General features: G+C 39.0%; 2 protein-coding genes across 3 annotated transcripts; one reads left to right on the plus strand and one right to left on the minus strand.

Annotated features, from left to right (window-relative positions):
• Nucleotides 1-718: 718 nt before the first annotated feature.
• LOC140996003 (rab5 GDP/GTP exchange factor-like) lies at nt 719-5,487 on the minus strand. Of its 2 annotated transcripts, none has more exons than XM_073466195.1 (9): nt 5,193-5,487; nt 3,975-4,161; nt 3,527-3,654; nt 3,131-3,282; nt 2,965-3,034; nt 2,738-2,873; nt 2,549-2,643; nt 1,929-2,185; nt 719-1,835 (listed from the first exon to the last, which is right to left on the minus strand). In XM_073466195.1, the coding sequence occupies exons 2-9, from the start codon at nt 4,130-4,132 to the stop codon at nt 1,419-1,421; spliced, it is 1,413 nt and encodes a 470-aa protein (XP_073322296.1). In that variant the 5' UTR covers nt 4,133-4,161; nt 5,193-5,487; the 3' UTR covers nt 719-1,418. The 2 variants fall into 2 exon arrangements, with proteins under 2 accessions (XP_073322296.1, XP_073322297.1); XM_073466196.1 differs by having other exon boundaries at nt 3,975-4,164; nt 5,193-5,280.
• A 3,121-nt stretch (nt 5,488-8,608) lies between these two features.
• Nucleotides 8,609-15,247, plus strand: cfap251 (cilia and flagella associated protein 251). The gene is given in 20 exon segments (XM_073465785.1): nt 8,609-8,743; nt 8,835-8,975; nt 9,766-9,875; nt 9,963-10,071; nt 10,537-10,617; nt 10,709-10,786; nt 10,868-11,002; nt 11,005-11,204; nt 11,306-11,482; nt 11,573-11,820; nt 11,968-12,119; nt 12,256-12,432; nt 12,555-12,739; nt 12,847-12,961; nt 13,595-13,758; nt 13,856-13,946; nt 14,235-14,378; nt 14,482-14,710; nt 14,893-15,024; nt 15,120-15,247. Coding segments are annotated over 20 exon segments (2,931 nt in total).
• Nucleotides 15,248-15,647: the final 400 nt, after the last annotated feature.

Below are 15,647 nucleotides of genomic sequence, written 5' to 3' on the forward strand. Positions count from 1 at the left end.
TTTTTATTAAGAATTTAAGATATACAGTATATGTTGTATAGGGGATACAAAAAATATTTAAATTTTACAATCAATACAGCATAACATCGCATTACACCTTCTTCTTCTTCTTCTTCTTCTTCTTCTTCTTCTTCTTCTTCTTCTTCTCTCTGGTATATTCATGTATATTCAGTGTGGGTGCTTTACTGCCCCCAACTGGTCGATGAAACAAGAAATAAAATTACATCTTTTTTCCCAAGTGCATTCATCTAGTCAGCAAATAATTAACAACCCTTCATTAATTTAAAAAAATATTGTTGTTAAAGAAAAATAGTATAAATTTGACAGATTACTGCTTTTACTTGTCACATTATTAATATATAGTAGGCTATGTTCAAAGTATTCATCTCCTGCGTTGCATAAATAACATGTAATACAAACATTTTCTTTAACCATTAGTGCTTCAAAGAATGTTCAAAATAGTTTATTCTTAAGTTTTTCCTTTAAATAATGAAGTTTTCACCATTAAAGATAAAAATGTCAGCAAAACCCGTCATATCATAATATCCTCAGTCACACCTCAAAACTAAATTTTCATTATTCATTAACATATCAAATCAGTCATGCACTGGATTTAATTATTTGCATACCTGGTGTTTCAATACTTGACTGTACACCAAATGTTGCACAGTAAATTTCCTGCTTAAAAATGTAAAAAGTGAAAACACAAACACACATATTGGATCGTAAAAGTCAACTTTATTATAATATTGAATACAATCATGTAACATAACATAAAACCCTTTATTTTCTTAAGAAACTTTCAACAGTATTAAATGACATGTACCTTCTGTACACTCACATGTTATTAATTGTTTTACACCAGGTAATTCATCTTCGTACAGACAGTTAGGCAGCTTGTTGAGAACAGTCACAAAACTCTAGAAAACATGGTGTGACTTGTAGTGGTTAACTGCCACTAACATTTTCTCCTGTAGTATATTTCACAGTTGTCTACATAAAGGCACAATGGTATTTACTATTACAAAAGTGAATATTAAATAAGCACTCTTAAAGTGTTAGGTGAAATCCCTAAGTGCTGTGTTTCCCCTGAGTGCTTACATGTTAATTTGGATAACATCTGTTACTATGAATGTATTCTAGTGGCCTTCATCTTCAAACAGGATACAAGTGCAAATAATTTTTTAACAAAGTCGTTATAAAATACCTCCTAGTGCCCTGTGATACTCAATGCAAAAAGTTTCCTTCAAGAAGTTTTCCTTCATGTTCAACTGGCTCACAAATCCCAGATTTCTGTGGTTGGAACTTGTGCAAATGTGGCATTGAAATATAAATCAGTGTTTGTTTTGCAACCTACATAAATTAGTGATGATCGTTAAAAAGGGTCAAGTACCAGATAAGGTGTTTTGTTAATATAGCTAACAGTCTGTATCTTCTGGACCTGCGTGTTGATCTGTAAGCACCAGCACTGACTGGTCTTTGTCATCCCCTTGTAGTGATGCATCAGGAGATGAGGTTGAAGAAACCTGCGAGAACTCAACCTGAGCTGTTATCTCCTTCTGTACCAGAGAAAACTGGCTCGTTGCCTCATCCAGCTGTGAATTAACTGCCTGGACCCATTTACTTAGCTCCACGTTGAGAGCATCCATCCCTTGGTCCAGTTTCTCCTGTCGGCCTTCAAGCTCTTCTAACAGGTGTTGTGTGTCTCTGGCAACCTGACGCCTCTTGTTTCCTGCGGCAGGAGCACGCTGACGCAGCATGTAGCCCTCAAACTCATCTGGACTGAGGTTGAGTGCTGGTCCATCCAGTTTTTCAATGAAGGCCACTGCACAAGACTAAAACAGGGGACAGGGACAAAGGCAATGAGTGATGAGCTGACCTTCGCTTCACAGTATTCTGTGGTGTACGGCAGACGCCAATTAACTTACTAAATTTGTGAAATAGTAGCCGCTCTCTCCTGCCATCAGACTGTGAGGGAGACCAAATCGAATCACATACTGCATGTTGGAGTGAAGGCGAGGTGGATTGGCCTTCAGCACCACATAAATGAGGCCTGACAGGAAGTCGTCAGCATTAGCGGGCTCACTGTTCGAGCTGGAGAGCGCCTCAAAGACATGCTGACTGCATTTGGACACACATGTAAGTTTGTCCTGAGGTGCTCGTTTGGCATCCATCTCAATTATGGCTGTTAAAAAAAACAGAGGGTAGGACAAAATGTAAACGACTAACATTTAATACCTTTTAAGGGAAATATAATTCTTTCTCTCATGAGATTAAAGAGTTGTTCAATATTTTGGCAAATACACACGCTTTCAGGTTGAGAGTAAGATGAGACGACCAAAACCACTCTCGTGTATGTCCATTAAAAAAAAAAAAAAACACATTAAGACTGTAATGCACATCTTTACGGTGGATTATGTAGCCTTATATTCAACAGTGAGACTTGAGAGTAATATTCATTTTGTCATCAAACTCTTTTCCAAAAGGCAAATAAGCATAATTCCCAAAAAGACAAACTATTCATTTCAGTACTGAAGCTGTGAATCACCTGTTATAGCAGGCAGAAAGGGGTCGGCTGTGACTGCAGTCTTTTTATCAGGAAAAGGTACGCTCAGCATCTGCGGAGTAACCCAGTTTAAGGAGCTGCAATGTAAAAACATTAGTGTCAAACAGAGTTTTAGGATAGAGGTTTTGATTAAAGACAACATAAGCGACTTGTATAGTATATAAAGGTTACCGTATTCTTCTCTGGAGTACCAGGTCCTTCTGTTCATCATCACAGCTGTCGTGGCAGAAAACCCATTTGTGCAAACGTGTCATTATTAACTTCTCCACATGCTCCATTATCTGAGTGACCTGAGCCTCAGGAAAACCTGAAAATCAAAACAACAACTCAAAGTAATTTATTATTGTCATGTTTTCAAAATAAACAGCCCAGATGGTGTTGAACTGATCTTTACTCACTGCTGAAATATTCAGCAAAAGACTGGTAGAAATCTTGCACAAGATCCGACTGCTTCTGTACCGGTAGATCCTGTAAAGATGATGAGAATCTACGTTCAGCTCTGGCACACCAAAGGGAGGCTACTGTATAAGAAGTGTGATGTAAAATTTGTGAAAATATAATTACATGGTAAGCCTCCATTGTGTTGAGGAAAGCTGTACATCTGGACTGCAAACGCTGGGAGGAAGGGCTCCGAAGTAGCTTTAGGAAGCCAGTGAAGTCCCCAGGCTCAAGGCTCTGGTAGGCTTTTAACACATTTGTGTAGCTTTCAGAAGACTCTAAGGGGACACAAGTGGACGTTATTCCACATAAATAGATAAAGAGCTGCAACATTATAATAATTTCATTTTTAAGGCTTTTGTTGCCTCTGTCCAACAACTTTTTCATTCAGATTCTTAGGCAATGCGTTTGGTGTCTAAAATGTGGTGAAGCAGCAAATGGAGCCAACAAGACCAAACATTTCAAACATTTTTGGAGATACGTTTTTGACTTGCCTGAAGTTGCAACACTAAACTTTACTACCTTGTCGTTTTGGAGGCGATGGGCTGCCCCAGAAGAGTCTTCTCATTGTGTTAATCCGACGACCTTTCTCCGTGTTTTTCTTCTCCTCAAATTTGGAGAAGGTGAGAGGAGTTCCATCATTGCTCGGTCTGCAAGGAACGACAACATTAAACATCCAAACAAAACCCAGTTGAAACCAAAAGCACTTAAGTTGCCTCAAGCTGATAGTCACAAAACTGTGATATTAACGAAGCATTCGCACAAATGTGTCCTCCAGCGTCTGTTCAGGTAATCCTCAATGGTGCAACTTTTGAGGTTTCTATCATTTGTTGCTTTTCAAGATGCTAAAACAAGAATTGATCTGCACACCGCCGTGGTGATGTCGTACCAGTGACGTTACAGCTGACAAAAATGTTCAGGTCTAAGTGCTCCCTTGAGTCTGTGTGGTTGTTATCAGCGGTGTGTTCACCTTGTGTCTTGTCTCTGGGCTCCAGCTGCACGTGCTCGCTCTCTCCAGCACTTAGAGCAGAAGCCTTGCCACGCAGGGTTTCCATAATACCCGCAGGCGTTCTTGCAGAGCAGCTCCTCCTGAGAAACTCTGATTCCTCTTTGCTTATCTGTCCACATGGTTGAGCTCTCTCAAATGCTACTCCCACCTACTGGACATAACATAAATACTTCAAACACAAAAAACTTTTTCAATATACTCTTAAGTTAACACATTTAGAGGAAAACTGTGAGTGAGTCCTGTGTTCTCCACTGCAAGGGCTTAAATCTTACAAGCTTAGTGTTCACTACAGCCTGACTGTGCTAAACATGGCACTTAACCGCAGGATCCTTCATTTGAGCCCTGTTTATGCACACAGTTGAAATTTTTTTTCAAGAAAATGCTGTCCATGGATCAGTTAAAAGCTTGCATCTGATGGGTATTTCATTACATGATTTTGGACTCAATATGTACATATCTGACTACTTTTAGGTGTGGACTCTTCCTCAGTATTATTCTGGGAATTTGTGGTGTTGGCAACCTGTGCAGAGATTATATTAAGAAGTAAAAACGTACACATGATTTGCATTCTGATGACAATATAAGTAGACACTATACATTTAAATGTGACTACTTTTAGGGCAATAAATGAAGGTTCACCATAATTGAATCATGTGGAGAAGGCTTTGAAACAGCATTATAGTGTTTAGACATTCATGTTTGGAAATACAATATAGAGAAAACACACATAAAGAGTTTACTATATTATAACTATATTATAACACCCACTTTATTTTCTACCATAGTCATTAGCCCTGCATGTGACTGGCTAATGACTGTTTAAGCTCTTTTAACACACAAAATCTAAAGTTACAGCAAAGGGCAAATAGCCTAAAAGAAGCTGGACTACAGTTTACTGTTGAACCTCAGCTTGAAGTAGTTATTAAAGCAGAGTTAATGAGAGTTGTGTGCTGCTAATGTTGTTAGCTAACAGGTTAAAAGCTCGGCTGACTGTCAGCTGAGGGGATTGGAGATAAGAACCACCGGCTAATGTTAGCTAGCACCGAGTGGCTAAAGCTCACAGCTAATTCACTGACATACTTCCGTAAAATGTTTAGACTAGTTCAACTTGTCTCGCAGTTAAAAAAAAAAGCAAATATCCACAATGACAATGTCCCAATTATTAAAATGCCTCCTCACCTGTCAACTGGTGAAATCATAACTAGCCGCTTCCTCGTCGCAGTGGGTGTTTTTTTTTTTCACCCTCTGATGTTTTATTAATCGTCACAAACTCATAATAACTTCTTCAGCGACAACGATAATCCGTCAGACCTCGATCAACGAGATATTGTTCAAAAAGTACGAAACAGCACCCTAAAAGAAAAGTTTAGCGCACGACGAGCAGATTAAAAGTCAGCTGCTTTCAAACCTGTGCAACAGGAAAAACTGTCCGGAAACAAGTGACGTGTCGACACCGTGTCGACCCTTCAAAGTAAAAGCATCGTGGCGAGACGTACCATCTACCCGCTGTGTCCCACGTGTCAGAATCACGTGCGCAACACGAGCGACATTTAAAAAGTTTTATTTTAAGTGTTTATATTTTTCATCATCGCCCCGTGACAAAGAGTCATGGTATATAATCAGTGTTGGGCAAGTTACTTTTAAAATGCAATAAATTACATATTACTAGTTACCGTCATTTTAAGGTAATATAGTACGTTACAACATTACTGTCTAAATCACTCATTACACTACTTTTTAGTTACTACTCATATTATGAGATAGGAATAAATATTTATAATTGTAGGCTCAGTCATATGAAACACCTATACCTTCTATATTGTAGCCTATAATGACGTGACAAGACAAAAATATCTTGCGCGTTACATTACCCGTAGTAATGCATTACTGCAACGCGTTGCTTTTGTAACGCGTTACCCCCAACACTGTATACAATACATTACCATACAGTGGTCACAGTTATACAAGTTTTATTTTGAATGTTTATACCGGAAGTATGTCTTTAATATTGATTCTAACTTGATGCGAGAGGAGCGCAGATGTACTTACTTACTGTGACCACAAGAGGGCAGAAGCATCCATTATTGTCAATATGATTTGAAGGTATCAGTACGTTTTGTCATGATCATGCTCGTGCAAGTTAATAATCTGTATCTGTATTAATAGTTTACACAAATCATTGCTGTTCACAACGAAAATAATCTTTAAAGTAATTTTCGATATGATGAATTTAGTATGTAAATATCACAACTACTTTCCCAAAGTCACTAAAAAAACATGTCTCAGCTATTAATTTTGCCGATAATATTTTTGAAAAATATTGTCTAAATTTCCTCTATAATTCAGTCTTGACATGTTTTCAACTATTTCTGTGATTTAGATAAAGCACAGTTAGCATATATGCTAAAAATGCATTAAAATAATGAGTATCTGCTGCCATCCAGTGGTCAAAGTGAAGAACTGCAACACACTTGTTCATTAAGTTAACGGCAATGAAGACACGGCAAGACTTCCGGTGAATAATGTCAAAATAAAGTGACTAAACAAAAAAAAATTCGAACTCGTAAAACTTTTAATCCTCATGCAAACTGTTGTCTAGTCAAATAAAATGAGCTATTAATCCCAAAGGAAAATCTTGAAATGCTGTGTTCACAGATTGAGACTACACAGCCTTCGTTAATATCATTGTCATTTTATTAATAAGTGGATGTTTATTGTGCACTTTGTTATTAAACTGCCATTTTCTCCAGCATATTTGTTCCTTTTTGGGGTTTTCACTACAAAATGATTGGTGATGTCCACTGGACTCCTGCTGACTGTTGTGTTCTTCTATTTCTGTTGTCTTCATGTCATCTGTTCAGATAGATACCCCAGTTAATCTCAGCTGGTACCTCTACAGTCTCTTCAGTCTTTCCACTAAATAAAACATAGGCCAATGCCTTATTTTACGTGTTTTTTTGCTTAATATATTCATATTATCGTAAATTATTGTGTGAAGGTTTTTTTCTTTGACTGAGAATAATTCCATATAGTTTAAAATTTGCCCAAATAACAAGTATTCAAGTATTCAAACACGCCCCATTTGTTAAAATGGGTCAGAATCGCGGGATTTTGCTGCCCTCCAGTGGTCACTTTGAGAAAGTGCAACAAAAGTTTGATTGGTCAAGTGCCGTCAATGGTGCCATATAGGTATACCAGAACTTCCTATAGGTACTTTCAAAATAAGGCACAATGTAATAAGCAAAAAAACAAAAAAAAGAAAACAGACAGATTTGACAGATATGACAAATTTAAGCATAGCTGGCTGAAAATCACAGGACTTACATGTTATGATGAATTCAGTGAGCAGTATGAGCAGGTAGTGTGTTATGGAGATCGTTTTAAGGCAAAGATAAAACACTAAAATAAAAAGAGTTGTTTTTTATGTCTGCAACTTATTCTGACCTTTTCTCAGTGCAGTGAAAGTATACTTGAATACAGGTTGGTTTTCATCCTTAGAGCTCTCCATAGTTAATGGTACGAGCTTTGATGAAAGAACCACAGATTTCACTGCAGTCACATGTCATTGTTCGATTCTAGCAATCGCTTAAATTTCTAAACTTGGAGCACAAAATGAAGTTAATTGCTAAAAAATATATCATAATATATGAGCATTGTCTGGAAAGCACTCAAAATGTGAAATATTGTAAAAATGCCAAAACACACTGGAGTGGGACTTATACACTACTTTAGCTGATATAGTACATCAGTATATATTACTGAATGAATGTGAAATGGATTGTGTACAAACTACATGCCACATAGATAACCTGAGGACACCCGGGCTCCAGAGTGTCTGGGCCCTGTGGCAGTGGTCAAATATGCTCAGCTGATAATCTTGTAAAACTAAACCTAAACTTAAACAGTGCAACAACCCCTGATCTCCATGCATCTTTGCACACTGTTTTTTTTTTCTTATATGAATACTGCTGAAATCCTGCACTCCTTACAACTGCACTATCTTGTACACATTAGTCTTATTTTTTCAATTATTTATTTTTTTTTTAATTTAATATTTGAAAAACTACTCCCTGTACATTGAGAGCAAACTTAACCGGAGTCAAATTCAATACTTGGCAAACAAAGCTGATTCGGGTTTATTATATGCGTCGTCGTGCTTTTAATTTGAAATGTCTAACCGGAATGTCTGTATTTTGTCTTGACGCACTTTACTCACCCTCCTCTCTCAGCGGTAACTAAGCAACGAGACGCTTCACAGGAGCTAACGTTTAGAAATGTTTTGTTGTAGAAAGCTAGCTAAGGCTAAACACAACTTTTTTAACATACAGCTTTAAATATTTGAATACGGCAAATTGGACAAGAACTGATAGTAGTTTAGACACATTTTTTCTTTCGGTTAATATAATTTCGAGGTCGTTCATAGCCTCACGTTAACGTTGCTCTTCGGCTAAATTAGCATGACGGCTAAGCAAGTGTGCCGTTAGCAGAGACTGAGGGGGGAAGCGGCATCATCTCGACAAGAGGAGGAGAAAAAGCTCCATGAAGTGGTTAAAAGAGAGAATAATCTTTAAATACGTGAAGCGTGGTTAGATATAATGTCAGCGGCTGGAGCTGAGGATGACTGCGGGAAGAGTGCAGGACTTAGAGGAGAAACAGAGTCTCAAGTCTACTCTGCAACCAGAGACACACTTTTCTCAAATCAGACAACTCAGACTGGAACACATCCACTGGTGAGTATCTGTGTCTTTCAAGGAAAATATTCCCCTCAAACGAGGGATGTCTCTGGCTCATAACAATACTGCAAATGTGCTCCTTGTTCAGTCACTAGAATGGGTGTTTGGGATGAATCCTGCTCTTCCTGCCTTCAGTCTGCAAGACCACGACCAGCTGGTGGTCCTCTATGCTGGAGCGCATGTTGGGATCATATACAATCAAACCACAAATTCCCAGCACATACTTCAGGTAAAGACTAGGGCTGTAAATCGCAAGTTTCATCACGATACGATATTATATCGATTCTTTGGACAGCGATACGATATTTGCCGATACCACAAAGTCTGCCACGATACGATTTTATTCGATACAGAGGCCTGCGATTGGTATGAGACAATATCATATGCCCATTTAACACAATTTAGACAAAGACATTTAAATGGAAAACAATCTATTCTTTTTAATAAACAGGGGAAAAGAATAGATCTTCTGTTCGCTATGAAGTGCCACATTTCTTAAATGCAAATGTTTCAGTTAACTTAAAAAGCCCTTGTTGACCTTTCAATTATGAACATTTATGACTGCTGCTGACTTATGCCCGCGAGGTGAGTAAATATTATCCTCATTGTCTTTTTCTTGGCTGCTTGCCATTTTCTTGCAGGCGCTATCTAGCACTGTTTAGAAAGGAGTTGCCTTTCTAAACAGTGACATGACTCGCCATGACAATATCAAAATGAAGGCGTATCTTAACGATGGCGGCGATATGAATCAGTTCACTTTGCATCGATGCTATTGGACCGTTGATCATTGAATCGATATATTGATTGGGATCGATGTATCGTTACACCCCTAGTAAAAAAACAGTTCTAGGTTTTCGACTTGTTGAGGACACTGTAATAAAAAAGAAGATGAAACAGAGTCCTGCAGATTAAATCAGTGGTACGAATAAACTGTTTAGCTACAGGTATCTTTTGATGTCAGTAACATGCAGGCTGCAATGTCAATTTACAAAGCCTACAGTACAACCTCCATCCTTCAGGGTCACTGCCGCCCCATCTCATGTATGTGTGTGAGTGAAGACAGACGCTGGATTGCAACAGCGGACCAGGGGCCGACCAGCACGGTGATGATATGGGACTCCTACTCTGGGTAGCTCTTGATTCTCCTTGTACTAATGCATTTTCATGTATCAACCTTTGCCCCTCATTGTAACTACATATATGTTAAATGTTCCAGCATTCCTGTTCAAACATTGTTCGATTGCCACTCTGAAGGGGTTGTCACTGCAATGGCCTTTTCAGGAGACACAAAATATCTGGTTACCCTCGGGGCTGCGGAGGTTCAAGTGAGTATGACAGCATGGTAGAAAGATTTAATGAAACATTTCTTTTAATAAATCCAGACTGTGAAATGCACAATCTATGACGGGGTGGCCAAACTTTCTCCCATGGAGGGCCAAAACTGAAACATATTTATTGTATTGTATTGTTTTCTGCTGTATTGTTAAGATGCAAAATGGGACTAACTAAGATCCCAAGGTCCCTGAATAGACTGACTTCCTGTGCCGTGCTCAGATAATGAAAATCAATCAATAATTACGGATCTTATTGATCTAGAATTTTTACCTCACAACCATTTTATGTTAAAAACATTTAAAGAATATAAAGCATATGACTTCTTATTAACTGACCAATATCTCAGAACAGCACTCGGGTCATTACCGTTTCATACTGGATCAGACGGTATGAAACAGTAAATGTCTTTCTAGAGTAAAAATGCCATTTACAATCTAACAACCATCTTTTCACAGTGTGTGTGTATTTGGGATTGGACAAATGAAACAGAAAAGCCTTTGTGGTTTACTGAACTCAGTCCTAAACATGGTTTTCACGTAAGTAAACCTTTTGATATTTAAATGTCACCTAACTTTATTTATATGGCATTCAGGACATCAAATGTTCACGTGTTGAATTGACTTTCAGGATAACATCATTTTTAATCCAAATGATAGCACTCAGCTGCTCAGCACCAGTGGAAAACACGTGTTAATTTACAGCAGGGTGAGTCCAACTTTGCTTTTCATTTTAATACATAATACAGCTGTGATGTGTATTTTTTATTGCAACAGCTGCTTTTTTCAGGCCCTGGGAAGTCTGCAATACTTTGCTCTGAAGCTTAGGGAGGTAAAGATAATCATACAGACACTGTCAGAAATATTTCTGTCTTTTATGGCATTTTGGTAAATATCCTCTCCTGACACTTATGAAACTGTCTACAGTCCAAACTGGCTGGCGGGTCATTCAGCCAGTCTGTGTTTCACTGGAGAAAGCCTCAGATCATAACGGCGACTACAGCAGGCAGCCTCGTGGTGTGGAATGTGATGGAAGACTTTGCTGCAAACCAAAGCCTCCCCGAAGACAGAATCAAGCTCATTAGCATTCAGAAAGATCCAATCACGGCTCTCGCTGTAATTGACAGGTAGCCAGCAGCAGAAGTATTTATCGTTATTGTTTTATAAATGTGGTATGTTTTTGTTGGTCTCTAATCTCTCTTTGTTTGTGTGTCATTTGATATCACAGCTGTATCGTAACTGGTGACACTCGAGGCCAAATTCATTTTTACGATGGAGAATTCCTGCTTCTCACCTGGTACAGTAAATTCAATCTGGACGCTATTGTTTCCATTTCCTTTTCCAAAGAGTGTACTGAGGGACATCAGGAGGACTGCAGTCCGGAGGGAAAACCCTTAATCCTCAGGTAGAGGAAATACGATCTATTATGTCTTCAGTCTAAACTGTTATGTGGATTTTAGCCAAGCTGGTCTCTTTTTGATCTCTTTTTCTGCAGGAACTTTGTCGTGTCCACAGTCAGTTCCATAGTGCATGTGAATGCACAGAAGGGCACCTCTCAGATCCTCCTACATGAGGATTGTGAGCCTGTACATGCAGTGGCCTGCCACCCCAGACAACCTGCTGTGGCCATGGGAAACCAAAGGGGTATTTTAAAAGTGTTGGACTATGACAACAAAGTGATTATCAGCAGCAGGGTCTTTGAGACGGAGAAGCAGATTCAGTGTGTCACTTTTGACCCTCAAGGTAAGCCAATACGCTTACTGACTTTGTCTGTGTCAGTCATTGTCTTTGTATGGTATGTTATGTTGCATTGTACCCAGCTGCTGCGAGAATATTCAATTTGTCATTACATGCTGTGATTTATAGAGCTGCCTTTTTGTCTCTGAACAGGATTATACCTGGCAGTTGGCTTCGGCAGTGGAGCTGTTCACATCCTGAATCCCAGCACTTTGCAAAGTGATCCGGAGGAGTGTTTCCATTACACTAATGACAGCATCCAACACATCACTTTCTCCTCAGACTCAAAGTATCTTGCCACTGCGGTGAGCAAGCTTTTTGTAATATGTCTAAACTTAGTTATTAGCAAAAGTGTTTCTGGACTGTGGACTGTAAATGTATACCTCTATGCTTTAACATTCTTGTGTGACATGTAGGTTTTATTTCCTTGTTCACTGTTAGGATGCTGGAAAAGCAGTGACGGTGTTCCGCTTGCAGACCAGTAACGGCTCTGTGCCTCGTTGGACGTTTATGGCCAGATACCACTCCCACTACAAGCCCATCAAAGACCTTCTTTTTGGGATTCACCTGGACAGCACCCAACCCAGACTGCTCTCTCTGGGAATGGACCATCGACTGGTTAGTCAGCTTTGTCAAAGTCTCAGGACTGTGGACTAGTTTGGTGTGTTATGATACTTCTTTTTTTATGCCAAATGTTTAGCACACACCCTTCTTTGTTCTTGTGTGCGGCTGATTAATAGGTGGAGTATGACCTGGAAAACAGTGACGTGAATAAGCTTCTCATTTTGAGCTCAGAGCGCATCGAGCAAAGTGCCGTGCCACTGTGCATGACTTGGTATCCTCCCTTCGGTGCAGAGCAGTTTCTTCTTGTTGCCTCAGACCAATACAAGATGAAGCTTTTCAACAGCACTACCAAGATGTGCAGGTCTGAAATACTGTAACAAGAGTATTTATGATACTCTATTATACTGTTTATATGTCACATATCATATGTCAGTGCAAATACTGGAAAACAGTAAACATGTGTTACAGAAAGACTGTCCTTGGTCCAACATATGGCTCTCCCATCAAGAAAGTAGTGGTACTTCCCATGTCTGTTGAACCTGGGATGAACTCACGTTACCTAGCATACATCACAGAGGACAAGGTCAGTGCTGGATCTATCTCTGCAGTATTTTGTTTAGTAATCTGCTTTACTTTTTGTGGTATTTTCTCAAATAACCTGCTGTATTAAAAAAATAAATGGGGCTCTTCTCACTAATGTATTACTCTGTTTGGTGTTGTCACAGTGTTCACTTGAGGATAAATGAATGTAAAGAAGAAAATAGGGCTGAATCATTAATTAAAATATTATTGAAATTGTAATATGGCCAAGTGCAATATTCAAATCCTAGAAGCTGCAATTTTCTGATAAGGGAAATTGTATGATCTTTGAATCATGTTACAATCGTAATATCAGTCAAAGTTTTCTCAATACGACTTTTTCTTACCATGTCTCAAACATGGACCAATGAAAACATAACTTACAAATGTTGATGAAGGTTCTCAGTCATCCAGGTCATTATAAATCTAAGTGCTGTATCGTAGGCAACGTTTCATCTGAAACCTAACTTACAAACTTATCATATGAATATGTCATCCTGCTTTGTGAGACAGACTTGGGCTTTTCAACCACATCTAAATTTAGTTGTTTGTTTGTTTTTTATCTCTGTTGTGTTTTTGTAAAAAGAAACAGTGATTACCATTATTTATATAACCATTGAGAGTATTGTATTTCCAGGTGGGTCTGCAGATTTTGCCTCTGGATGGGAACCCCTACAAGTCCAATGCTTTGATATGCCATCCGACAGGCGTGTCTGCTTTAGCCTGCTCCCACGACGGTCGATTTGTTTTCACTGCAGGGGGATCTGACTGCACTGTCATGTCTTGGGAGATAAGCACAAAGTAAGGTTTGATAGTTCCAACCTGAAAACCAGAGGGAATGCATGAGCAGTGTAATTATGTATTCAGGAGTTAATCCTCCCTCTTGTTGCGAATGCAGTGCATTGGAGGCAGCAGCTGCCTTGGGAGGAAAGGACATGATACCCTTTTACACTCTTCTAGAGGGAGGAAGAGATGGAAAGTTCTACAGAGTGAGTTAATTGTTTTTGCTTCCCTACAGCTACTGAGTGTTAAGTGCACAGCCACAGAGTACTCCATGAAAGCAACATTATGTCACTTTGTATTTACCACAGTGGTGTTGCACTCAGAAACTGTTTGTGTGTCTTATGCATTATGATATTTTGCGTGCTGATTTACTTAGCCACAAGATTAAGATACCAATTTTTTACTTTTCATTCCTCCTCCAGTCGGGAGTTGTAGACCTTTCTGCTACCATTTTAACCATAGATTCTCAGTTTTCTGAGCTCTTTTGTCTTTAGGAGATGGAGGACTTTTTCTATTACTGCGTAATCCGCAATCAAGGTACTGACACCATGGAGAAACGACAAACGTCGACCAAAATCCCCCTGTCAGACGTACCCTCTCTAATGAGAGCTTTGGCCTACTTCCCTACTGAGCAAGAGGTACAATATGTGTAAATGAAGCAACATTTTGATTTTTTTGAACAGCAATTTTAAAAAATCCATCTCAGACCTATTTACAATTTACTTTATTATTTTTTACCAGATAGAAGACATGCATAACGAGGTCAAGTTCAGCAAGTATGCCGAAACAGGAAACTATGTGACGGACATCGACCTGGAGGAGTTTATCAAACTGTATGTCAACCATCGACCTGCCTTCGGCATCTCTAGTGATGAGCTTGCTCGAACTTTTCATGTCCTTGGTGGACGTGATAGTAGAGGACAGCTTGTTCTGCAGAAACATGAGCTGCTAGAACTTCTACAGGCTCGAGGTACACTGCAGGCCATTCAGTCAGAAAATGATAATTGGATTTTGTTGGTTTTCAGATTTATTACTGTCAAATTTCTTAGAAAAATCTTGATTCTCTGTTCCAGTTTCGACATAAAATGTTTATGTTAAATTGTCTACGTGGCACACTCCATCATGTGCGTATTTTTATATTATCTGTGACAGGAGAACACATGACAGAGGAGGATGTGGCAGAGTGTTTCACAATACTTTTAGGCCTCAATGAAGAGGAAGAAGAAGAAGAAGGAGCAAGAGGAGGAGGAGAGCGTTCTGAGCAGGACATTTCTAAATCTGACAGTATGTGAAAGAAAAACTCACTCACAAACCATAACCTAAGAATTCACATAACAGCTGAAAAACATCACCAATTTTCAATGTGTGTTTTTATCCAGGTGGAAATTCAAAATATTCACTGGAGTTCGCGATCCCAGCTGAGATACCGATGGAGACGTTTACAGGTTACATCCTGGGCTTCCCGTCCTCGGCAGAGCAGAGCGGCAGGTCCTCACCTCCGGAGTGATAAAAGCAATGAACTGTCTGCCAGTCTAGGAGAAGTTGTGTTGATGAAGAGCCCCATCAATGATTTTTTTAATGCCTTTATCACAAAGTTAATTATTTCGTTAAGATTTCTCGAGATCATTTATCAAGATCCTTTATCGGATGTTTTCACCTTAAATCAGTTGCTGCACTTGTAAGTACACCATCTTCTCATGCTGGTATGGCACTGCTGGTCTCTGATAAACATATGTAAGAAGAGGAAACAGCCTTTTGTTTTGTCGAGATTACAAAGCATGCTTTTTTTTTTAGAGATAATTGAATAATTGTCTTGATCTCAAGATAATGGCATTAAAAAAATAATTGCAAGCACAGCCGTTCTCAGCCTCCGTCCCTGACAGAGAGGCTGGATTTTTTAACAATAT

This window comes from Pagrus major, chromosome 5 (assembly GCF_040436345.1).
Source record: "Pagrus major chromosome 5, Pma_NU_1.0".
NCBI classification, from domain to species: domain Eukaryota; kingdom Metazoa; phylum Chordata; class Actinopteri; order Spariformes; family Sparidae; genus Pagrus; species Pagrus major.

Excerpts from the sequence above, each read along its gene's own strand:
- LOC140996003 (XM_073466195.1), bottom strand. The coding sequence starts at position 4,132 with ATGTGGACAGATAAGCAAAGAGGAATCAGAGTTTCTCAGGAGGAGCTG. Across the intron at positions 3,035-3,130 it reads ACACAATGGAGGCTTACCAT|GATCTACCGGTACAGAAGCA; the intron begins GTAATTATATTT and ends TCATCTTTACAG. Across the intron at positions 2,644-2,737 it reads GTACTCCAGAGAAGAATACG|CTCCTTAAACTGGGTTACTC; the intron begins GTAACCTTTATA and ends TTTACATTGCAG.